This window comes from Lagopus leucura, unplaced genomic scaffold (genome assembly GCF_019238085.1).
Source record: "Lagopus leucura isolate 7727_CA_CO unplaced genomic scaffold, USGS_WTPT01 Super-Scaffold_100015, whole genome shotgun sequence".
Lineage (NCBI taxonomy): Eukaryota > Metazoa > Chordata > Aves > Galliformes > Phasianidae > Lagopus > Lagopus leucura.
The window spans coordinates 16,470,668-16,495,677 of record NW_024962269.1 but is presented as its reverse complement, the minus strand read 5'-3'; the positions used below and the strand labels follow the sequence as shown (position 1 = coordinate 16,495,677).

Genomic DNA, 25,010 nt, shown 5'->3' with positions numbered 1-25,010 from the left:
ATGTGTGGGATGAGTTGTAAACACAAGGGGAAGTAAGTTCAAGTTGTCACCACACCGGGCTGTGCTTTTAGCTCTGCAAGAATTGTGGGGTGGGAGCTTCAGCAGTGACCCAGCTAAGATTTAGGGGTGGCTGCTGAAGTTTATTTGCAGGATTTTCCTTGTGAGAGGTGCACAAAGCCTTGCTCAGTTCAGGATGGGACCTGGGGTCATCCAGCACTGTCTCCTGGCTCTGAGTGAGGGCACAGTCAGCACAGCTTTCTCCTATCCAGATTTCTTAAGAAGCCCATCCAGCGTTGTTAATGTGGGGAAGACATGAGATCTTCCCTTTGGGAATGGCTGAGAAACATTGTGTCACTCCCTGTGCAGCTCTGCAGCCAAGTGAGCTTGCTGCCTGGATAGAGGCTGCCCTGCTTGCTCTCTCCTTTCTTCCTCCCAACCTGCAGCAGCACTGGGTGAGGTCCTGCTCTCTGCAGGAAGGGCTGAAGGAAGCAGAACGCTGCTCAGGTGCAGGTTCAGTGCTGGGATTTGCTTCCCCTGCTAGAGGGATGGGTTTAACCTCAGAAACGTCTGGATGCAGAGCACTGATTACAGCATGTGTGGATCTTGGTTTGCACTTTGTCACTTGTTGGCCTTGCAGGGGCAGCATGAGGTTTGGGCTGCAAACCTGTGGCACCTGAGCCATGTGTCTTCATGTGGGAGCTGCCCTCCCACACCAAAAGCTGTTGCTTTGCTCTGATTTCAAGGCAAAAATTTCCCCTCTCACTTTCTCCATCCATTTGTTCCTGGCTGCTGGAGGGCCCTGAGGACTCCATGCCACTCACGTGGGGTTGGGTTTGGTTTTGCAGCACAGTGCAGTGCCTGAGCAACCAGCAAGAGCGATGCTGTGTGCACCTGCAGGTGCAGCATCCCTGCTCTGAACATCTCCTGCCTCCAGCAGAACCCAAAGTGAAGAACCCCATCATTGGGACTCGCTGAGAGCCAGGCACAGATCGCAGCACATCTTTTCCTAGTGCTCTGCCAAGTGGCTGTGCGGGGCTGGGGAGGGATGTTTGTTTCCAGCCCCACTGGTCTCTATTGGAGATGGCTGTTTTGCCTTCCCCAAAATGCTCCCATTGCAGCTGGGGTAGGAAAGATGTCAGAAATAAAGTGATGGCAATGAAAAATAACCTCCATCAGCTGCCTGGGGCTGTGTTCTGCCCCTGGGCACTGCTTTGGTGTCACCCCCCCCTTCATCCTTTCTCTGCAGGCTGAGATTTTGGAAAGCACTGAGTTGGATAGACCAGAGCTCAAATTGCACTGGGATCCAAGAAAAAGAAAAGGAGAATAGCACTTAACATAAGCCCGGTTTTTGGCTTTTTACAGGATTAATATCATATGATGAATAGATGAGATTTATCTGCTGTAGGCTTTTTGGATGTTAGAGTCCTGCTGCTGAGCTTGCAGCTGGAATATCACGGGATGTCCCATAATAACTTTGCTTTCCTCAAATAACATTTTTGCATGGGGGTGAAATGCCATTATTTCCCTATTTCCTTGTTTGTGTTTTCCCATCTAGCCCTTCCACAGACAGCTGTTTACATTTTGGGAGCATGACATCAGTGTTAGCACAGCTCTTCTCCTTGAACCCTCGGCACTTGTGCTGGGGAAGCAGCACTGAGACGCAGTGATGTGCCGAAAATGGCTCCAACTCAAGCTAGTGAGAGACCTCAGGAGATGTGCAAGCTGCTGGTGGACAGCTGATGGAACAGAACAGGGCTGAAGGAGAAAGATTCCCCAGCTCAGTGCAGGTTGGAGGGGAAAATCCCGGGTTCAGCTCTGTAACCGTGCTTTGGGGATGAGCAGCAGTGCTGCTGGGTCAGGAGATGCTGCAGCACCTCCGCTGGGCTGCACGTCCTGGGGCATCCCTGGTGCTGTGTGAAACACGAGGCTCATGAGCAGGGAAATGTCCTGTGCTGTTTCTGACACCCTGGAGAATGGCATTTGTGCCTGGGAGAAGCAGGGATCGCTCTGTGCTCATGTTGTAGATCTCTGCTTATTGATGGAGATTTTTAGTGTTACGCTCTGCTCCCTAAAAACACTTAACTTTCACCAGACCAACCCTGCACTCTGCTCCCTTCATCTCTTGCTGCCCCCTGAAGTTCTGTGTTTTTTTTTTTCCTTTCAGATTAAGGTATGGGAGGGACAGCTGGCAGGCATGGTTAAGAGCTGAAAATGTTTGATTTTGTCCAACAGCATTTTGCTGTGGGAAGGGGTGCAGTGCAAACAAGCTCAGAGCATTTGCATTTCTGAGACAGTTTGGATCCCACTACTGCTTTGATCTCTGTTCCAGACATGTGTCCTCTCCCCCTGGTGCCCCAGAATGTATATATATGTGGGATGGAAGGGGGAGTAGGAAAAGGAACTGCTTCTCCTAGGCACTCCCTTGCTTCTAGAGGAGTATCTTGAGGAACTACTTCTGCAGCCCCCAGGCTGTCTGCCAGAGAGTTGGCAGGCAGGGATGCTGCTGGTTGGAGCTGTTTCAGAACTTCCCTATCAGCTGGGTGGTAAGAGAAGTGTTGGGCACACCTTGGTCTGGTGGAGCATGGTCTGTGCAGGTACCAACTCCCTTTGATTGGGATTGGAAGAAAGGTTTGGAGGGGACTTTGGGGTCTGAAATTAAACCTGCAGCACTGAGTGCATCCTCCACAGGTCGCTCCCAGATCTGGGGAGGGAGGAAATATCACCCAGAAGATGTTGTGTAGTATGTTTTGGGCTGTCGAGTCCACCTGGAGGTGTCAGGGCTGTTGATGACAATTCTCAGGGAAGCCAACCCAAGGGACATGCAGAGTCAAAGCATTCCATAGTGCCTGGGAACAGCCCAGGAGGTGCTCCTTGGTGCACTGCTGCTTTGCTCCCATCCCCCAGTAGATGTAGTGCCTGAAATGGGGTGACAGCACAACAGTGCTGACACCACCATCAACAGTGGCCCCATGCAGACTTTTTGCCACCAGTCCCTTTGAGGCACAGGGATGCTCCCAGGCATGCCATGGGAGCACAGATCCCATCCAACACAGCCCCAACCCTGACCCGATCCCTAAAGGGTGCCGTGGCCGCGTGCAGGCTGTCCCCTCTCCTGCTGTACCTCCTCCAAGCCTCACTCGTCCCTCCCACTCCCTCCCAATGCTCGTCTGCTGTCAGGGAGCAGGGGAAGGCTGGGGATAAGGAAAGGGCTTTCTGAGCAGGGCTACCACTCTGGCTGGGTGTCTCCGGCAGATGCGCGGGGCCGGGGAGCCCCTGGTGCTCCCATGGACCTTCCCAGCAGGATGCTCCTCGCCTGCTCCCTCTGCCTCCTTCCCGGTAAGAGCCCACTCCCCTCTGTGTCTGGGAAAAGAACTCCTGCTGGCTTAAGCAGAGGGAAGGAAGGTGTTTGGGAAAGCCCAGCTTTGATGGGGCTGTTGGAGCAGGAGGGAGGGAGCCGGGTGCCTTGGAGGCAAGCAGAGAGTTAGTTAAAAGGATTGGAGTGCTTCCCCATCCGGGCTGTGGGCACAAGTGGGATTAGTCAAGCAGCTTTCTGGAGTATAGAACAGAGGAGAAATAAGTCCCCTAGACAACAGGACCTTTTTACCTTGGGTTAATTTTTGCATCCTTCATCTAGCTTATAATGTAACTTACCCTGTTGTGTGCGAAGTTGCTATGCAGAAGAGAAGTGCCTGGGATTAAAGAAGTGAAGAAGGTCTTTAGGTCTGTGTCTTGCTTATGGATGTGCTCCTGCAGCTCTGCTTGGCTGGGATGGGGCAGAGCTCAGCCCATTGCTGCCCGCTTGCAGGAGGCTCCGTCCTGCTGTGGTTGCAGCTGGCAGCTTCCTGCACACAGCCCAGGCTGGGGCTGCTCAGCTTCAAAGTGAAGAACAGAGCTCGCTCCCACTACCAGGAGCACCGCCGGCGGCCACGCATCCCCGGCAGCACCGAGAGCTAATGCCACTGTAAACATTTCTAAACATCCCAATGGAAAGCAAGCCAACACTTTCTTTTTTGTTTTCCTTTTGTTTTTCTCCTTGCTAATAGCGCTGGTGCTGGATGATTTCAAGCCAGCCGCGGCGGGGCTGCTTTTCTGTGCCTAATGGGGACCATGTGTGCATGGCTCGCATGGCGGAGGGCGCGGGGCTGCCTGCGTGGAGCTGCGGGGCAGAGCGCTGCGGCCGGCCGTGCTTACGTGGGCAACAGAGTCCCTCAGTGAGCTCCTCTTAAAGAGCTGCTGCTCGTAGAGCTATTATAGAGTGAGCTCAGGGCTGTGGTAAATCTGTGTTTCTGCTTTGGGCTGAATAAAAATCAGCCCTTGGGTTGAGGTTTCTGCCCGTGGGTATCGTTGTCTGTATGGTGACTGAGGGGGATGGTGCTGCTGCTGGGGGTGACAGAGACGCAGGAAGGGTTAACGCTGCTTCCATCACGATGTGGTGGTCTCTGAGCCCAGCCAGACCCAATGCTTCGTGGCTGTATTTCACTGTATTTTGCTGAGGACTAACTCAAAGCAAGTCTGTGCCATGCGTGGGCACTGAGCTGGGATGTGCGTTGTTGGGAACTGTCCCTTTGCTGTGCAGGCAGCCACTGAGTGTTCTGTTGGTCTGCAAGGCACTCACCTGGGCTGGGAGGCCCTGAGACACCGCCGTGTCCCTGGTGCTGGTGGGCATGGGGCATCCTTCAGGGGTTACTCAGTACTGGGGGCATCATGGTGCCCGGGGGCCACCAGTGCCATACATCCTGTGGACAAATAGCTAAAATCCAGGCCAAGGGCTTGCTGCAATAAATCCTCCAGGCATAGGCTGTGTTGCAAGAGAGGTGATACTTACACCATGGGGACTTGGTGTCTGAGCAGATATGAAGATAGACTTCTTCTTCAGGAAGTCATCCTTAGATGCAATAATTTCTGTCATTTCACAGCATGCATTTGTTTTCTTGCATTAGTTTCCTTGTTCAGAGAAGGCAAGTCAGCTCATCCCTTCACCAAAGAGCCACCAAATGGTAAAACTCTCATGCTTGCCTTGTGGGACATATTTGGGGTGGTTCAGGTGGGGTCACAGGGGACCTCCAGCAGTTGTGCCTAAGGCTTTGCTGATGGGAACTAAATGCTATGTGGCTGCAGAACCCGAAGATCAGGGCTAGAATGTCCCACACCTTGAGTCCTCCATCCAACAGCCAAGGTTTGGCCACTGGAAGTCAGTGGGCATCTTGAATGTGGGAAGTCGATCTCCATCCCAGAGCCTTATGATGAGCCTCCCATTGCTCCCTAAGCAGCTCCCCTGGGAAAGGAGCATTTGGAGAGCAGCTGATATTCATCCCCCATGGCTAGTTGTGTTATTCCTGGTGAACACATTGCAAATGAATAATCAGTGTGTTCCTCGATGCTGTTAAACATGGTCTGCTGCAATTAATGCAGCCACACAGCTCCTCCCCTGCTTTTGGGGGGCCAGAAAGCTGAACTGTGGAAGCACAAGGTACTGCTGTAGCTAGTGCCCCAGGGCTGTTTGTGAGATGTTTTGTGGGTAACCAGGAATGTTACAACACATGCATCTGTGATGACTGATCTTCTGTTCATCCCCAGTATTCCCTGGCTCTCTATCTGTGGCAGCCACCGAGCTCCGTTTGTTTCCTAATAACTGATGACAAATGCTGGCTTTGAGATAGAGACCTGGATAGGAATTTGGTGCTTTCAGTGTTTCATTCTGCCGAGTTTGATAGAGGCTGAGGCTGGAGGGAGGCGTAGGAACATGTGGTCCACCCTGTTTCTCCTTGGAGCCTGCTAGCTTTTGCCCAAATACTCCATATCAACCTCAAAGTCTTCTCTAAGCCGATCCAGAACGTAAGAGTAAACAGTATGTGTGATAGATGGATTGCAGAGCAGTGTCTGATGCCACCAAAGCCCATGCGGCAATGGGGATTCCGTCATGGGAGCCTGGCTGGCTGCCCTGGACAGGCTGGGGTGGTGTGGGTCACAGTGGTTCAGTGGCAGTGTCTTGTGTGTGCAGTCCCACACTGTGGAGGTTGTCTTTCCTGCATGGGTTTGGGCAATAAGGAAAGGGATTGGTGCAAGGACAGCTCTTGGGCTAAAGAGCCCAGAGGTTGGTCTTCACCCTATGCTTCCACCTTGTCCTAAGCTGTGACGGCACTAGCTTTGGGGGTGCCCTCAGAGTAACAATGAATTTATTCTAGCAGCTCCTCTGCTCAGCTCTGATCTCCTCAGATTGACAGTTTGCAGCAAAACAGCAAACAGCAGCCACCAACTTGGGGCACCGTGGCAGAACCTTCACCCACCCCATGGGGACCAGGGGTAGATAGGTTGATGGTTGGACGATGGGTTGATGGTTGGGCTAGATGATCTTAGTGCTCTCTTCCATTGCTTATGATTCTATGACCCAGCTGGGGGCACAGGCACAGATTTGGGCAGGAGGAAGGTGCAGAGACCGTGAGAGCATCCCTGGCACAGGAGTGGCTCAAAGCTGCACAAGGAGGACTTATTTTAATTCTTTCTGGCGGCAAAGGTGCCTTTTTTTCCCAAGCATTGTTCCTCAAATGTGCTTTATTCCCCCCCCCTTTCATTATTTGACCTGACAAGAATCAAAAAGTTTCAACTCAACAGAAGTTCCAGTTCGGAAAGGAGGTATTTGAGGCTTCCTGCCTTGGCGCGATCGCAAGCAAAACATGTGGGTTTTGGTCACATATTTATGACAGTGATGTCACTTCTGACAAGAAAATGAGGCTGAGCTCTCTGGGTTGCTAAATCTCCTTGACAACCTTTCAGAGAAACTTCCATTAATTTAAGCCGGCTTAAATCTTGACACATTTATTTTCTTTCTTCCTACCTCGAATGCACCCACATCTGTCTGCTTTCCTGAATTCCTTCCCTCCTGTGTCCACATACCAGCAGTGTTGCCATCCATTGTCTGGAAGCTTTCTTCCTGACCGCTTTGTTTTTCTGCCTGGTACCTGCTGGAAGCACGGGGCATGCTGGCCATCAGAGCCCACATCTATCTCACTGCAGCTTTGGGAGCTAATGGGTTTAAACTATGGGATTGGGTCAGGGTTAGCTGCAGTCCCTCATGTCTACACAGACATTATTTATGTTAAAAAAAAAAGAGCTTTAGGGTGCTTTTAAAGAGCAGGAGCAGCAGATTGGAGCCCTAGCAGTGCTGCAGAATGGGGTTTGGGCTCCTTGGGTGGGTGGTGGTTTTTGCTGTCCAAGCACAGCTCTGCTGTTGTGGTCTCTTTCTTTCCATCCCTGCTATGGGACTCGGAGACATTTGAATATGGAGAGAAAAAGATCCCAAACTGCTGAGTTCTAATACCTCAATCACTGGGGAGGCATCCCAGGAAAATGTGAATGCTTGAGAGCAGCAGAGCTGCACCCCTCCCAAGGATTTCAAGGGGATCAGTAAGGATGGGAGGGAATGTTTTTACCATTCCTTTCCTTTTTTCCCCCTCTTTTCCAACCCTAAATGCGATCTAACCAAGCTCAGCTCCCAGTCTGGCTTCCCCCTTCATATTGCCTATCATTTGGAGCAGCAAACCCCACAGGAAACTGCTTTTCACCTTCACTCTCTGCATGCATGCATTAATTGGCCAACCTCACATTTCTCCCTGCTTCTCTCTATTCAGAGACTTTTGTGTTCTATGAATTGCTTGCACTCTCGGTACTTTTTCTTCTCCAGGCTGCCTCTTGCAAACAGCTCAGTTGCTCTTTATTTCTCCAGGAGCCCAAAGCTGTGCAGTGCATCAGAGCAAAGAGCCATAGGATGGGTGTCCCCAACTTCTCCCACCATTCCTGCTCCCCATAACCTTCTGCTTTCGTGCCAGCTGCACTGACAGAAGAAAATGCTCCTTCAGTGCAAAGCTGGAGGATGTTCTCACCCCCTGTGTGCCCTTCTGTCCCTCTGCCACGCTCTGTGCCTGCTGCTCGACTCCTGCATGTCTCCAGTGGGCAATGGTTAACACGAAGGAGGTTTTGATTTGTTTTGCAATGTTAAATCAGGTCAAACTACCACAAAATGTGCTGGCTCTCATTCTCCCCAGTCTCCTTTTTTTTTTTTTTCCTTGCTTTCTAGAATTTCTTTTTGTAGGATTATAAAGCTTCTTACCTCAGCTCTCCGTTGGCAAGGCTGCATTTCTCTGTTTATCAAGCCAACATTGCCGATTTGTCACTATGACTGCAAAAGAAAAAAAAAATCAGGTTTAATCCTAACATTCCTACCTACAAAAGCACTTTCCATCCTAAATTTCCTCCCTGGGAAGCAGTTTCCCAACCTCTCCTGTTGACAACTCCTTTGTTTCTGTATGAGTACTGAACGTGACCCTTCTGCTGCCTCTAAAGCTGCCTTATGGGCAATGCCAGGATCCTTGATTTGTGGCAGGCTAAGTGGTCCAGCAGTTACTTGCTGCCTGGAGGCCAACAAGCTGGGATGTGCTGAGTGCCTCCCTGCAGCACAGCCACACCAGCTGTAGAAAGGGGAGATTTTGACTGGATATAAGAAAAGGTTTTGTGTTTTTGTGGGTTTTTTTTTTTTTTATAATAAGGATAGTGAGGCACTGGCATTGGTTGCCCAGAGAGGTGATGAATGCCCTGTACCTGCAGACACCCAAGGTCAGGCTGCTGGAGCTGTGGGCGTCCCATTCATTGCAGGGGAATGGGGCCAAATGGACTTTACATGTCCTTTCCACCTCAAGCTGTTCTATAATTGTTCTCCCTGGCATCCCCCTGGTGGCATCAGCTTCTGGTTACATGTGAGATGTGACTCTTAACTGTTGTCTCTTTGGTGCTGCAATGCCCTTGGAGAAGGCAGGAGGTGGTCAATGGGGATGGCTGTGTGCTGGAATGCAGTCTCACATCTACATCCTTCAGTGACTGCAGGAGGGGTGGGGTGAGTGCATCTGGGGTCTCAGCCTCCCTTCGATTGCAGGTTGTCAAGGTGATGCTGTGCCACCAAGCTGCTGTGATGTGATCAAACTAGCTTTTTGCCATTCTGGACAACGGTGTTGGGGTTGGAGGCAATTCTGGAGAGCATCTGTGTTCGTACTGGGGCAGGCTGTGTGGGATATCCCCATGGATGGGGCTCCACATAGCTCTGGTTGACCTCTTCAGGGTCTGACCACCCTTGCTGTAACAAGTGCTTTCTTCTTCCATCTCTGCACTGTGTTTAATGGGATCCTTCTCTCCCCAGGGCTCAGTGACACCTTCAACATCGACACCAAGAGGCCCAAAATCATCACTGGCTCTAAGGATGCGTATTTTGGCTACACAGTGCAGCAGCACGACATTGGGGGCAAGAAGTGGTGAGTGAGTACTGAGAGGAGGGGTCTACAACACCCTATGGGAACGTGCCTATCTCCCGCTCCTCCCAACCTGCTGATCTGGGGCAGGCATTGCTCAGGCTCTGTAGGGTAGCAAGGTTTGGTGCTGGTAAATGCAAGACTTAAGCAAGGTTTGCGACTGGAAAATGCAAGATTTAAGCGAGGTTTGGTGCTGGATCCAAGTTATGTGCACAGAGCAGGGTTTGCAGGTGCTGCAGGGGCTCTCGTCCCACTCCAGGCAGGTTCACAGCTCCCCAGGGCTGCTCAGCCTCCAGCACTTGTTGGAAACCCATCTGGGCTTTGGGTTAGGGCCATCCCATCTATAAAATGTTATAGAGTTTCCACTGAAGAAGTGATGTCTGCAGAAATTATCAGAGATGCCTGCTGCAGCTGGGATGAGTTTTGCTCAGGTATTGGAGGATGGGGTAGAAAGATGTTGCAGTCCAGGAGGCCACCCCATCCCCATGGCAGAGCTGGGTTCTGAGCATGTGATGTAGCCCCCAGGGAGTTCATGGCTGGGTCTCCTCCAAAATATGGTCATGCCTAGCACTGGAGCATCCCTATTGGTACACCCCAGTGGTCCATGAGCAGGTTTTCACATGGCACTGGGGACCCTTTCCATCCTCAGGACTCTTTCCCTGCTGTCCAACTTGCACTTGAACTTAAACCAGGAATTCCTTCACCCTTTCTGTGCTTGAGAACATGGCTATTTACCCAAAGCAAGGCTTTCTTGGAAGGATAAGGAATTTTGGGCAACCTGCCAGCAGGGCTGATCGTGGCCAAAGCCACCGGAGCAGGGAGTGAGCACAGCCATGAGGCAGCTCCTGTAAATAAAGGACGTTCCAGCAATTCCCTCAATGCACAGCCTGGGAGCAGCTCACTGTGCTGCTGCCTTGCTGGGAAGATCTCGTGCATGGTCTGGCTCCATGTGATGCTGGGGCACATGCCCCTGCAGCACAGCTGCTCTGAGCCCAAAGGGATTGCTCTTTTAGCCCATTTTCTTGCCTTAAACTCTCACAGACTGTCTGCATTCAGGCCACAACCCAAACAGAAGCTGTGCTGGTGAATGGAGGTGCAGCTCTCGCCACACCAGCAGTGCCAGAAGGGAGGCAGAAACTTGCCAAAAATGTGAGGCTGGGACTAAGCCTAGGAAAGAGCTGATCAGAGACTGCAGTTCTTTGAAGCAGATAAGGAGCAGAACAAAATGTCTCTGCCATCACATTCCTACCTCTGCTGCTCTACTTCTATTTTTCTTTTACTCCTTCAAGTGCCAAAACCTCAGCAGGGAGCAGTAACCAGTGAGGATGGTGTGTGCACTCAGGTGCCACCCTGTTCCTCCAGTGACAAAGTGACATCCATTTGCAACCTATTGTAGGGGCCCTGTGTTATTGTAGGGGCCCTATGGGGTTGGGCTGGGTGCTCTCCATGGGTCCCTTCCATCCCCTCCAATTTTGTGACAGTGGCAGCAGGGAGCCAGCCCAGCTCGCACGTTCTTCTCCCACATCTCCCATGTCAACATCTGCCAGCACTTAGCTGTCATTTTCATAGAATCATAGAGTAATCCCAAGTTGGAAGGGACCCATAAGGATCGCTGAGTCCAACTCCTGACTCCACAAATGACAAAGTTTTTCTCCACCGCATGAAGAAATGGATGTTCTCTGCCCTGGGTAAGCGTAGGCATATACATAAATACAGTGTGTATTAGAATGGGCAATTACATAGTATAACATGTCTATTAAATGTGCACGTCATTAAAAATGAAGCCATCGTGACTCACTCTGGTTAAAGGAGAAATGACTGAACAAACAAAATGTCTGTAGTAGGAACCAAGGACACAGAGAGCCATGTGATAATCATTGCGCAGAGTCTCAGCCAGGCTGGAAAGCTGCCAGGTGCAGAAGGAATGGGAGTGATATGGCAGAACTGTGGCTAGTGGAAGGCAGGAGTAGAGGCAAGCAGCACCCAGGAGCTCAGAGGAGTGAAATGGCTGTGTCTGAAATGTAGCTCCTCCAGGAGCAACGGCTCTGACAGCGCTCAGCCATACAGCTGCCAAATATTGGATGTGGAATCTGAGGAGTTTGGCACCTCTGCTCCAGTCTGAACTGTTTTAATGCTGCTTTTGGCCATCGTGGATGGCTGCAGGAGGATTGCAAAGCAGCTTATGTATGTGTGAGCGAGAGTATAGGAATATTTATGCGTGCATACACAAATGTAATTCTGCAGGTGTATTTGGAGTTGTGGCACTTTCCCTTGCAGTAGCATCCAGACAGCTTGCACGTGGGGCTATGACAACAGCTCTGATAGTGGAAAACCTGGGAGGAAAGAATCCCGATTATTAAACTCTGGGGGAAGAAGCAGTTGGAAATGCGCTGCTCCAGGAGCTCTCTGCTTTGTGGGGTCACGTTCCCTGCTGGCAGGCAGCAGTGCCTCCCAGACCTCCCTCTTGCTGCTTCTCTCCCTTTTTCACGAAGCTGGAGGTGTGAGCTGTGCTCCAAGTGTGCAAATGGAAAAAATGACAGCAGGCTCCCAAATCTCATCCCAGTGTGCGCTGACCGAACTCTGCGTGGATCTGGTGTGGGTCTGAGCGTCCCACAGCCCTGTGCTGGTGCCTCAGGTAGTGCTGTGATACTCACTGGGGTCAGTGCTTCCTCATCAGATGTGGGCAGAATTTTGGGGTTGATAGAGGTGCTTTAGGGGTTAGGTGATGGCAGCGTCCCAAAGAAGTGAGCTGCTCCTCTTCTTGCACTGTGCCATGCAGTTTAGGAGTATTCGAGGTGTGGATAGCATGAACCCAGACAGGCTTGTTGCTGTAGGTGCATTTATTTGGGAAAAGTAAGGATGTTCAAGCATGGAAATGGGGAACTGAACATTGGCACAGGCAGCTCAGGGCAATGGTGGAGTCACTGTTCCTGGAGGTGTCCAAGAACCATGGAGATGTGGCACTTGGAGATGAGGTCAGTGAGCACAGTGGGATGAGTTGGGGTTGGGCTTGCAGATCTGAGAAGTCTCTTCCAATCTTAATGATCCCATGAATCTCAGCAGGCACGTGTATATCAAATACGGACCAGAACTGCATGGAGTTCAGAGGGAAATGTTGTTAGAGATCCCTTTCCCAAGTGCTTCTCTCAGTTCTCCATCACTTCAGCATCTCTGGAGCTGGAGCTCTGTGGTGCAGAAGGCCCAGCCCTGCTGCCAGATGTTCTGGATTACCCCCTGCTGGCTCCAGCTGGATGTGGGGTGGGGGCTGGGGCTGCAGCCGCACAAAGCCCACCCTGATGAGATTAGCACTGTGCTGCCGACCCAGACGGGACTTTCCACTGCACCACCTGGGAGGGATTTATAGGGAAAGGCTGAAGGCAGGTGTCTGCGGCAGTGTGCGCAAGTGGGGAGATGTGAGTGGGCTGGGGGCACTCTGTGTGTCATCTGAGTGTGCTCCCAGCCAGAAGCCCCAGCTGCCGCCCTTGGCTTTCCATCATGATATTCCAGACACCCACATCCTTTTCCCCATCTAAATAAAAAATGTGAGGCTGGGAGGAGGTGGCTGTGCCACGGGGCAGCAGGAGCATCGCTGCTTGCGTGCTGAGCGTTTTCTAGCTATCCAAAAAAATGAGGCATGAGGAGAACTGGCTGTGGAAGTGAAACATTGTGAATAAACATCCATTAGCCTTCTGAAGCCATAAAAATAATAAATATAGCATTCTCAAGCAGGCTGGGAGCGGAGCTTTGCTGATGCTGCTGGCGAGGTGGCGTTGTCCCAAGAGCATCACCGGCTGCTGCAGCTCATGCTGCTCTGACTCCTGTGTGACATGCAGCGCTGCAAAGCTCTGCTCTGCTGTGGGGTTTGGACCTACAGCAGCAGAAGGGCCTCTGGGGATGAACCCCCCCAGTGCCCACAGAGAGCAGCCCCAGCAACAGACGTGACGTTTCCAGTCTGAGCACTCGTGAGGGAAAAAGGAGGAGGGAGAGGAGAGAAAAGTCTGCTCGGTGGATTTAAAGCTGTAATTGTGCTGATCTGGAAAAACAGTTAAAGGGTTTGCTATTTCCCTACTACTGCGAGGCTTTCTTGGCTGCAACTCTCCTGTGGTTTGGCCGGTGCCCGAGTGCTGGGATTATTTTGGTGAAAGGGTACATAGCTGCAGAGCATTCCTTCGGCGCGGGGAAACGTCTGCTCCTGGCGCTCCCTCCCACCGTGCCGGGAATGGGGGATGCACTGCAGCCCCAATCTACTCCTGTGTTCAGTGGGCTTTAACTGTGAGAAACCCCAGGGCTCTGCTGGTAGCATCACCAGGCTCCTCAGGGCTGCCCCAGGGCTCCATGGAGGACATGGTATGTTAGACATCCTTGGAGAAAATCTTTCGACTGGTTCTCACCAGCTCTTGAGATGGATGGCATCAATCACAAGTTTATGTCCTACCATTTGTATTTATTATTATTATTATTATTTTTGTTTTGAAAGCCTTTGGTTCAGCTGAAAAACAGTCCCTTGTGATCCTTGTGGCAGGTCTTGCAGAAGGGAGGACGAAGTCCTCCTGCAGTGTTCATGGGCACATTCTTTCAGCCTACCTCAAATCTGGGAGGAAAAGAGGAGCTATAGATACTGCGCAGCTGATCTTTATGAATGAAGATGATGTTATTCCCTCCTATCCCATATTACTTGACCATAAAAAGGCTTTTGTGGTCATTTCTTTGATGTTTAGGATTGGGTGGTCTCAGAGCGCTGCACAGCAGCAGGATGGAGCCAGTGACCTAATGGTGGTTTGGGAACCCCCAAGAGCATTGTTTTCTGGTGATAATGGGCAATTAGGGAAAGCGAGAGGCAGTCAGTGAGAGCCAGTGTCAGAGATCAGGGTTTGCTTTGGAAACTTCCAGTAGAAATCAGTGCTGGGGTCAGGATGGACGTGGTGCCTGATGCCCCAACCAGCCACCCCAAACATCATGGTGGAAACCCGCAGCCCAGGGGCCTTGCCTGTAAACACTCCTGGGTTGCCATAGCCCTGCGTGAAAGGAAAAAATTACACCAGGAAAAACGAGAAAGTATCATTATTTCTGACCACAGTATTCTGCAAGTTCCTCAGCCGTGTTCTGCAACACGCCCATTGTACACTATTTTAGGGAGAACTCTGCTCATTTTGCTTCTTGCAATATCTACAGGACTGCTGTGGCACAAAGGACAGCTGCATGGCTTGGTCTTTGGCCCCATGTCCTGTTGGAGGCCCCTTGCCATTGCAAGGCTACAATGGGTGGAGGTGGCAGGGCCATGGGATGCGCGCGGAGCTGTGCTGGGTATTTAGGAGCATCCCCTCCCAGATCAACCTGAGCAGCTGGTTGGACTGCAGATGTGTTTATCTTTCATTTTGCAGTGAGAGGGCCAGCATAGAGAAAAATATCTCAAAGTCCCTTCCCCTCCTGTGTCCAGTCCAAGCTGCCACAAACCAACTGAAAGTTTTCCACTGCTGAACTCTCCCTTTCCTGAACCCCTTTAATAACTTCTTCATCCAATCCCATCTTGAATAAATTAAGTACAAGTGAGTTTGCCTTGCAGGAGATTAAGTGTCCCATTGATTGAAAAATCCTGTGAAAAGCATAGTTTCTTCTCCATTCCTTCCTAATCCCTGCATTCCCAGATCACCAGCGACACATACCTTCTTTTCCTGACTTCTTTCCATTTAATCAAAACGTCCTGGGGGGCTCAGAACGAGCTTTGCAACCTCTCTATGCTGTGTGGGGAGTCGCTCCCTTAAGTCAGAAGGTCACAGGGGGCTCCCAGGCATCCTTAATTTGAGGTGCAAAGCACCAGCAGTGATCACACCTCTCTTCTGCCTGGAGAGAGGTGAAGGGGATGAGCTCTGCGACACGTTCTCCATTGGAAGAATGGGTTCACCAACCCTCGACACCTTCAAATCACAGCTGAATGGCTTTTGGGAGGTGTGCTCCAGCCAAGCATTGCTTCCTGGGTTCATTACTGAGATAACCTGCATGAATTAATGTCTGTGGTGCAGGAAATTACACTAGATAGTTTGGCTAAGGGGAGAAAAAAGAGAAGCATGGTTTGGCACCGAGCAGCTGGGACTTCAGTTGTTCCAGACACCGCAGTGCTGCTGTCTTTCAGGTTTTGTGCTACCACCCATGTTCCCATGCAACGAAACCATTTGAAACAGTGCAAAAAAAAACCACCAAAACAAAACAAAAACCCAGCAGCAACAACAAAAAATTCCTCCTTGAATGCTCAGATTTGCATTGTTTTGGTGTTTGATGTGAGCCTTGCATGGTTTGCAGCCGTGGCTCGTGCAAGACCACGAAGCAGGACAGAGCATGGGTTTAATGGTCTGATAAAAGCACAGATCCAGAAATTCAATTCTTACTGCATCGTCTGAGAAGACACAACGTGGGCATTTCCACCACCATCGCTGTTTTCAGCTTTTTTCCCAGGGAAGAATGTTAGAAATATGTCCTCAGTCATGTTGCTCTGAGCGGTTTATGCGCTTCACATTAAATTCCTTTTTTTTTCTGCTTTTGTTTTCTCCATAAGGACCGCATGAAAAGGAAGGCGAGGGAGGCGTTGTTTGGTTCTTGTTTGCTCTTAAATCTTCCTTTATTAGCCAAAGCATGATGCAAGGCTGCTGCTCTGGGCTTTGCAGAGGGCTTTGCTTGCTTAGGAGCACTGGGAGTGCTAGGGGAGGATTTGAGGTGACCCAGGGTTGCACATGGGAAGGGATAGCAAGGTGCCCTCATTGGATCCGAGTCATTTGAGATAGGGCATTTTAGGAAGTTTTGTCATTATTTTCTTTATTTATGGAGGAGAAGAAAAAAAAAAGAACTATTTAGACCACAAGTTTACAAAGCAAGATAAAGGGAGGGGTTGGTAACCTGCAAGCTGGCATCGCTGCCTTGGGGAGACATTCCCCTGATCCCACAGCCTGCGCCATCACCTTCCCAACAGCAGCAAAAGCCTTCTCCTGAGCTGCCAAGTTTCCACGGGAGTTTGACAGCTTTGGCTAATTAATCCCTTCTATTTAACCCGAGAGGGAAAACAATGCCATTGTCTTGGGAAGGCAAAAAATCTGTTTTGGTGAGCTTCTCAACCCCTGCCTGCATTTCCGCTACATTTAGGGCAGTGGCTGTAAGTATTTGGGCTTTCTTTGAGCATGCAGGCGTGATGTAGGGCTGGGGAATGGGTGGGATGGGCTGCCCTGCCATCACCGCTGTCTCTTGCTTTACAGATTGCTGTCGAATGCTGGTGATTATTAATTAACAGATAATGTGATAATGGTGATATGGGAGTATTAATTAGTGGGAGATGCCCAGGTTGGATTTTCCCATGGGGAGGGTAATTCCTGGGCTGGGGAGCACATATCCTGCAGTCCCAGAGGGATCCTGGACACACTGCACAGGGGGCCACCAAGGTGAAGGTGCTCCAAGTTCCTGTTAAATCCCATCTGTGTTCAGCTCTTGGGTAACGAAGAGCAAACAAATGAGGATCATCCTTTGGGATGCCTCAACATTGACTTCTTCTCATCTTTTCTGTCTTCCACTGCAACATCTTTTCGCATTTCACATTTGTTGCCTTCTCTTTTTCTGACCGTAATAATGTGCGGGCTAGAAGCAGAGAGACACAAGCAAACTCCTCCTACATGTCCAGGAGAAGGTACACAACCTCTGGATGCCATTGAGCGTGGTTCCAGATGGTTGTTATTTTATCCCAATTAATCTCCTCGTTAGCAGCGAAGCTGTAAGACAGGAAGTATTTCCGTGGGAATCCTTAAATACTTCTCAGATTTTGAAGGTTTTCGGTTGGTGAGCAATCCCATTTAATAGTGATGGAATAAAAGAATGATTGCTTACTGTCTTTGTAGAGGCAGTGTTTAAAAAAATTACCGAATCTGGCCTAACTGGGAACATCTGTGCTGGAAAACAGTGGCTTTGCCAGCTGTTGTGTAGGGCAGCTCAGAACAAAAGAGGTCCTGTGTGTTCAGCAATCTGGATGGGGATGGCTGCATCCACCGATGGGTTCTGAAAACAAAATGCAATGGACTAGATTTATTTTGGGCTAACACGCTGGGAGCAGAAGGTGCCAGAAACCCGTGGTTCAGGTTATTTTTGAACTGGCCTGGAAAAAAAAAGGGATGAATTCCTCAGGTCCTGCTCTTCTCCTCCTTCGGTTTGCTGCTTTGTTCCAGTCTGGTCAAGTCCACAAGAAAGTGAGAAAAATGCCTGCAATGTTCCAGATGAATCCCACAGCCTTTCTGGCACTATGTGTTTCTATCAGCTGATAAACCTCTGCTTATTTCAGCGTACAGATGGATGCCCAGCATCCTTGCCTGCCCCTGAGCTGGTTACCACCGGACCACTGTGGGCTGATCATAAGTGAGCAACCCCAGCATGGAGCAAACCTCCAGAAAATTCACTTTTTTTACCTTTTTAGTGGAGAATATTCCCCATGCACCTCAATGTGAGTCACAGTTACCTTTTCCTTTGGGTATCAGGCAGTGCTTCCCAGCAGCACTAAGGCACATGGCCAGTTTGTAGGTTTGCATGGGAGTGGTGGGGACTGGGTCTGATTTTGCAAGAGCCAACAGATGAAAATGTTTTGACCACATCCTCGCAGGGAAGGATTTCTTTGTTTGTTCTTTTCCTTTCCATTTTTCTGACAAAATGTCAGCCCTGAGACACTGACAGGTGCCTTTTTTTGCAGGCTGGTTGTGGGGGCCCCCTATGAGACCAATGGGCAGCAGAAGACAGGAGATGTCTACAAGTGCCCACTGACCAGCGACGCTCACAGCAACTGCACCAAGCTCAACCTAGGTACTGCATCCCAGGGCACGAGGGGTGCTGGGTCATTATTTCAGGTGCTTGTGTGACTCCTGGCCATGAGCTTTAAGCACCAATGGGATGAAATGAAGCAAGTCAGGATGGAGTTAAATAGTTGAATTTAGTTAACAGAGCTTAAATTGTTTGATTCATTCGGTCAGGAGAAAGTCAGCAGTGGGTAACGACCACCTCACACACCAGCAAAGAGCAGGATGTCCCAGGCTGGGGGATGAGTTCCCCATATTGCCCCATGTCAGTGGGAATGTGAGAGCCTGGGACTTTCCCAGGGTCTTGAGAAACATCTCTGGGGCTTAGGGGCAAATTCTCGGGTGGTTTCACAGCAGAGCAGGAGTTTGCACTTTATTTATCATCATTATTCATCTGAACTGTTATGGGTTCCTACCAGAGCTGATAAGAGAGAAGGATCTTTGGCTCATCCACAGTGCTTGATTGATTGGAAGCAAATAGGGTTTAGTTTGAAAACATTGTGGTTTCTTCTTATTATTATTATTTGTTTTGTTTCTTGAGAACTTCAAGATTTTTCCAGTGAATAAATCTCTCGTGTAAATCTGAATTTTGCTAAAAAGCAAGCTTTTTCCATTGGAAACAAGTTTCAAATGAAAAAAAAATCAGTTCAGAGAGCACCCTCTATTTTTATTATTTTGACTACTTAGCACTGAGGCCACCTGAGTAAAAGCAAGCCCAGGGCTGCCCTGCAGTGACACCAGGCATTCCTGCATGGCCGAGAGAAGGACAACTGTTGGCTGCCACAGGAGCCAGCAAGGCTGGCAGGAGCATCGCCCCATTGTCTCCATCATGCCCATCATTCCCATTTTCCCCAACATTCCCATCGTCCCCATCACCTCCTTTGTGCTCATCATCTCCATTGGTCCCGCTTTCCCCATCATCCTCATCATTCCCATTGTCTCCCTTTTCTCCATCAGCCCCATGGGCCCTGCCTGGGTTCCCAGCCCAGGTCAGTGGGCATCAGTGAGGGTTAAGTATCCTCAGCTTGGGTGGAGGTTGTTTGGACGAGCTCGTGAAGCTGCACTGGGGGAATGAAAGGGTTAGACAGTGTTTTTGTCAAAGCTAAGTGCTATTCATGTTAACCAAAATAAAGGGTTGCCCCATGGGCCGTTCCTGGTTTCTGGACTGTGACATGGGAAATGAAAGAAAGGCACAAATATAAATGCATGCTGGCCCAACATTAAAGGATGAGATGCTAGAGCTGCTCAGAGGGGTTTCTCTCCTAAGGACTTCCTACGTAAGAGTCTGTGACTCACAGTTTCATTCCCAGAAGACGTTTCTCTTTATTTGTTATGGCAAGCAGGAAAAAAAAAACAAACAAAAACACCTTATCTTGACAATCTGCTTCAAAAACAAAAGGGAAAGCACAAACTCGGCAGCTCTCCGTGTCCCTGGCTCTCATGGCAGGGATGCTCCATGCAGGCAGGCAGCAGCTAACCGTGTCCTCTCTCCAAAGGAAGAGTCACTCTGTCCAACGTGTCCGAGCGCAAGGACAACATGCGCCTGGGGCTGAGCCTGGCCACCAACCCCAAGGACAGCAGCTTCCTGGTGAGAGTGGGGGGACTTTCTGCTATGCACGTGCACGAATGCATGCAGATATGCTTGTGCACGTGTTTATATGCATGTTTACAAAGATTTGCACGTGTGCAAATGCTTTCCCAGCTCCCAGCGTGCCCTGTTGGTGGTTCAGGATCTGGGCGGCAGGCAGCTGCAAGTCTGCATGGTGGTGATGCTGGTGGGCACGGTGACGCTCCAAGTGATGCTCTGATCTCCTGCTTTCCCACACAATGAAAAAGTGCCATTCCCAGGACCATCCCTGATGCTGTCTCCTGTTCCCCCAGGCCTGCAGCCCTCTCTGGTCCCACGAGTGTGGCAGCTCCTACTACACCACTGGGATGTGCTCCCGTGTCAACGCCAACTTCCGATTTGCCAAGACGGTGGCCCCAGCGTTGCAAAGTAGGAGAAACTCTTGTGTGCCCTCTAACCCTCCCTGCGTGGGGTTGGGACTTGATGTTCTCTAGAGGTCTCTTCCAACCCCTACAATTCTACTGTGATCCTATGCTTGAAGCTAGCATAACTTTGTGCTCCCTGAGCACTTCGATACCACTGAGCAAACAAAGCTCTGTTGGTGCTTGAGAGAAGGCGAGATAGCAAAGGAAATTATTGCAGGGCAGTGATTCAAAGGGGGTTACGAGCACAGACATCTGGTAAACATTTTCCTTCTGACTGACACCCGGGGAAGACAAAAATACCTTATTCTTCCAAAAGCAGAATGAAAAAGCATCCAGAATATTTTATCAGCGCAGCTCAGAAGGCAAAATAGGGAAAGAATTCAGCACTTGGCCACACAAAACAAAGAGCTCATTGACTGGAAGCTAAATAACCTGGCCCCAATTTGTAGATTCAGGGGCATGATTTGATTCTGAGATATTAAACAAGCTTCCTGGCTTTCCTGTGGGTGGTGGGAAATTGCAGAAGGCTGTCCCAGGGTCTCAGCTCTGCAAACACTCCTTTTCCTCAGCCTGGCATAAGAAAAAAAAAGGGGAGATTTGGGTGGTGGAGGAGTAGGGTGGATCCCAGCACCAAATTTCAGGTGTTGCTTCCCTCGTTATGATCAGATGCTTCTTGCTCTCATTGCAAATGGGTGTTTTATAAAGAGGACTGTGTGATAAGGACGGAGGGCCAAATCTGAACTAGAAAATACACTGTGGGATGTTATTCTTATTCAGACTGCTATTGGCAGGGAGGATGCATGTGGCTTCTTTATGCCCTGTTGGAGTGAATACACCCAGAAGGGCTTTATGAAGGATTGAAGTAAGATGTTTTTTTCTCAAACTAATCATCAGTACCTGATGAGGAATGGGGCCGTAAATCCCCACTCCTCAAGGGCTGCCAAGGCCTTTCAATGCCGTGCTGCGTATCCTTCACAGGATGCCAGACATACATGGACATAATCATTGTTCTGGATGGATCAAACAGCATATATCCCTGGGTTGAAGTTCAGCACTTCCTGATCAACATCTTGAAAAAATTTTACATCGGGCCCGGCCAGATCCAAGTAAGCCCTGATATGCTGCTGTGTTGTGGCTTTGTGCAAAGTCTCTGCTTGGACAAAACACTGTGATCTGGCACTGAGCGTTGGATGCATGCGTCGCGATGCTGAGCCCACGGAAATAATGCTCACATTAATGTCCCTCAAGGAGCTATGGGGAGCACAGCCGACCAGGCACGGGGAGGATGAAATGATATGGAAATGTAGGAGCACTGCCCCTGGCAGATGCAATCGTGCAATTATTTATGCAGGGATTTTGCACAGCTCTGTGATAAGGAAAGGGAAGAGAGAGGTGTTATGACCACTCCTGATTCCTCAGCACTTTGCACAGATAACCCCCAGCGGGTCTTATCTGGAGATGATGCGGTTCTGCACTGGATCACAGCATGGCTGCATCATCCCACACCTATATACCCAGAGTGGGCAATAGCAGGCAGAAAATGGAAACAAAATTGAGCATTATCAATGGTCCCATAGGGAGAAAAATGGAGCAAATAGAGATGTTGAGGGTGGCTGCAGGCTGCTGGGGAGGTTGGGTCCCAGCGGGGCTGGGGATGCTCAGCTGCTGCCTCCACTAATGGAGCACAATGAGCAGTGAACTGCTGTGTCAATGTTCTGAATGGCTTTCTCTTCTGTAGCTGAGCAAAACTCCAAACAATCTCAGATCCAACATTTCGGTTGTCACTGCTAGCCTCAAAACCTGGCAAAATACCCCTTGATTTTTTACTATTTTCCTTTTCCCTTTTTTCTTGGCCCAACTTTTGCTTGGGTTGCTGTTCCCAGCCTATGCAACACGAACACGCCATAGATCTGCCACTCTGTGGGGCTGGGAAATCATCCCTCAGGTTGCTGTGCCCCACTGTGCAGCAAGCTGTGTTGTGACCTGTCCGTGCTCTCTAGGTTGGAGTTGTTCAGTACGGAGAAGACGTGGTCCACGAGTTCCATCTGAATGACTACAGGTCTGTAAAAGATGTGGTAGCAGCTGCCAGCCACATAGAGCAAAGAGGAGGGACAGAGACCAGGACTGCCTACGGGATAGAGTTTGCACGGTAAAAATCCCTCACGTTCACCTTCGTTCCCATGAGCTTAAACTCAGTGTCTTCTTCCCTTCTCTCCCTCGTCGCGCTCCATCTCTCCCTGCGGTCTGCAGAGCGCGGGCACAGGGACGCAGCCGGGATGCAGGGGACGCGCTGGGGTGGCTGTGACCCCTGCGGTGACTCTGAGCAGCCCAGGGCATCTCTTCAATTGCAGCTCGGAAGCATTTCAGAAAGGTGGCCGGAAAGGGGCAAAGAGAGTAATGATTGTAATCACAGATGGAGAGTCGCACGACAGCCCAGATCTGGAGAAGGTGATTGAGGACAGCGAGAAAGACAACGTCACCAGATACGCGGTGGCTGTGAGTACTGGGCTGCTTCGGGACAGCTGTGTCCGTAGCATGAAAAGACCTGATCTTCACATCCCTACCTCCACCCCAGGTGCTGGGATATTATAACAGAAGAGGAATCAATCCCGAAGCCTTTCTGAATGAAATTAAATTCATAGCGAGTGACCCTGATGACAAACACTTCTTCAATGTCACGGACGAAGCAGCGCTCAAAGACATCGTGGATGCCCTGGGGGAAAGGATTTTCAGCCTGGAAGGTGAGCAATGCCTTCCCTGCCCTCCCCAGATTCCAACCCAGTCAATAGGAGCTAGAATGGCCATAGAGCACAGATGTGGCGCCTCCACTCGATGCTCATGCCCTAGAATGCCCTAGGTTGAGCAAACAGGGGTGAGCTTTTTGGTTTTCGCCACTGAATTTATCTCCATTTCATAAGGAAAGGGCATGCTGGGACAGGCCATCAAAACTGAAGATGGAAGGCTTTCACTGAATATAAAAGAAAGAGGATTTGGGGGAATTTTGGTCAAACAGTTCCTAACCTCCCCACCAGCTGTCTCAGCCAGCCCAGTGCTTCTTCATGGCACAATACCTCACTGGCTGAGGAATTTCATCCAGTTACAACAAAATAAAACCCTTTGAATCCACACTTTTTATTTATTTTTTTTTTTTTTAATGTAATCCTGTAATTTGCAGCTATGAAACAAGGCAGCTGCACAGAGGCAGTGCTCACACTATTTATTCTGTATTTATTCAATCGCTCATTAGCAGCACAAGTGTGTGTAATTGTGGTGATTGAGGGACGTTTGTGCCAGCTGAGGTCATCTGTGCTCAGCAGGGTGGAGGTGCTTTCATCCCATCCAAACCAATGTCATCCCCTGCAGGGGAATTTTGTATTAAATCCCTTCTTTTCCTTCTTAAGGAACCAACAAGAACGAAATCTCCTTTGGATTGGAGATGTCCCAGACTGGATTCTCATCACACATTGTGGAGGTAAGAGGGTAAAACCACTTTGCTCCTGTAAATACCTGTGGGTATTTACAGCTGGGGAAAAGGGCTGTGAAGGGGATCGGTGGGTGCTGCATCAGCACAGGCTGCTCAGGCAGCGCTGGGATCGCTGCTCCTGGGGGTGTTTCAGAGCTGTGGGGCTGTGGCACTGAGGGACGTGGGCACAGTGGGATGGGTTGGGGATCTTGGAGGTCTTTTCCAGCCTCAATGCTTCTATGATAGCCTAGAAAGTGGGTGTTTAGGGATCCCACAAAACCAGCCCCCTTGGGTCATGGAATCATAGAATCACTGAGGCCCTTGCTCATGGGTCACCTTCACCCATACAAGTAACAAGTGGGAGAATTGTCTCTGATACGCAAGAAATAGCATGGCAAGAGGCTTTAAAAATAAAAGGCAACCAAATGAGATGCAGTGCGAACCTCCTGCATGCTGTGCTGACCATGCCATCTCTGCAGGATGGGATCCTGCTGGGTGCTGTGGGTGCCTACGACTGGAATGGGGCCGTGCTGAAGGAGACCAGCAGTGGGAAGGTGATCCCACTGCGTGAGTCCTACCTGCAGGAGTTTCCTGAGGAGCTGAAGAACCACGGCGCATACCTCGGTGAGGCGGCTCGGCTGGGCTCTGCAGCTGGGATTTGATGCTCAGTAATAGGAAGCACAACATGCTTCCCGAGTTGGGAAGGGTTGCCAATGTCAGGAGTAATGTCCATCTGTGCAAGACCTCTGGTAACCCCAGCACCAAGGGAGAGCCCCACAGCAACTGCATCACACAGCACAAATGCAATTTTAGTGCAGGAGGAGCTCAGGCCCAGCTCACCCCAAGTGCTTACTGGAACAGCTTAAAAAACACTGATGAAATTTCATGCCCAGGGAGGAAATACCTGCTGTGCTAATCTGTTCCATGTGTGGGAGTCCTGCAGTGAGGATCCCGGACTGGTTTGCAAAACGAAGTCTCTGCCCAAGCTATGAGTGCTGAGACTGGGGGCTGTTCACCCACCAGGACACCAAGAGCCCCAGGCACTCATTTCCTTACTGGAAGCAGTGGGAAAGACAGACATAGCAAGAAAGCCCCAGTGTGCCCTGCCCTGGGATCTGAGTGCTTCAAGGTTGATGCTCTGCTTAGAAATATCCCCCAGGAGGGGAAAAAGTAGAGAAGACAAAGCCTAAGGTAGAGTCAGTGCCCAAGGAAAAGGGGTCTATGAGTCCCACCAGCCTCCAGGCCCTCACATCTCAGCCGGCTTTGACCCTGGGAGAGATCTGAGCCAGCCTCAGAGCCAGCTGTGCTTTGAGACTCTAAAATAATTTGTAGGAATCCAGAGCAGGCTGCAAGTTTGGAAAAGGGGGTTTGTCAGTTATAGCACTGTGTGAGCTCCTCCGCAGCCACCAGAGGCAACCATGGGGATATAGGATGGGAGAGGCA

The 25,010-nt window shown here is 50.2% G+C and overlaps 1 protein-coding gene across 1 annotated transcript in view; it reads left to right on the top strand.

Moving 5' to 3' along the window:
- Positions 1–3,172: 3,172 nt before the first annotated feature.
- Positions 3,173–25,010, top strand: part of ITGA11 (integrin subunit alpha 11) — a 32,822-nt gene continuing 10,984 nt past the window's right edge. Inside the window, exons 1-11 of the mRNA XM_042876235.1 lie at positions 3,173–3,336; positions 9,188–9,299; positions 18,010–18,119; positions 19,609–19,700; positions 19,994–20,108; positions 21,083–21,210; positions 22,105–22,253; positions 22,456–22,600; positions 22,680–22,845; positions 23,506–23,576; positions 24,047–24,191. Coding sequence (XP_042732169.1) covers positions 3,285–3,336; positions 9,188–9,299; positions 18,010–18,119; positions 19,609–19,700; positions 19,994–20,108; positions 21,083–21,210; positions 22,105–22,253; positions 22,456–22,600; positions 22,680–22,845; positions 23,506–23,576; positions 24,047–24,191 — 1,285 coding nt within the window. The 5' untranslated portion in view covers positions 3,173–3,284. The remainder of the gene's footprint in view (positions 3,337–9,187; positions 9,300–18,009; positions 18,120–19,608; positions 19,701–19,993; positions 20,109–21,082; positions 21,211–22,104; positions 22,254–22,455; positions 22,601–22,679; positions 22,846–23,505; positions 23,577–24,046; positions 24,192–25,010) is intronic.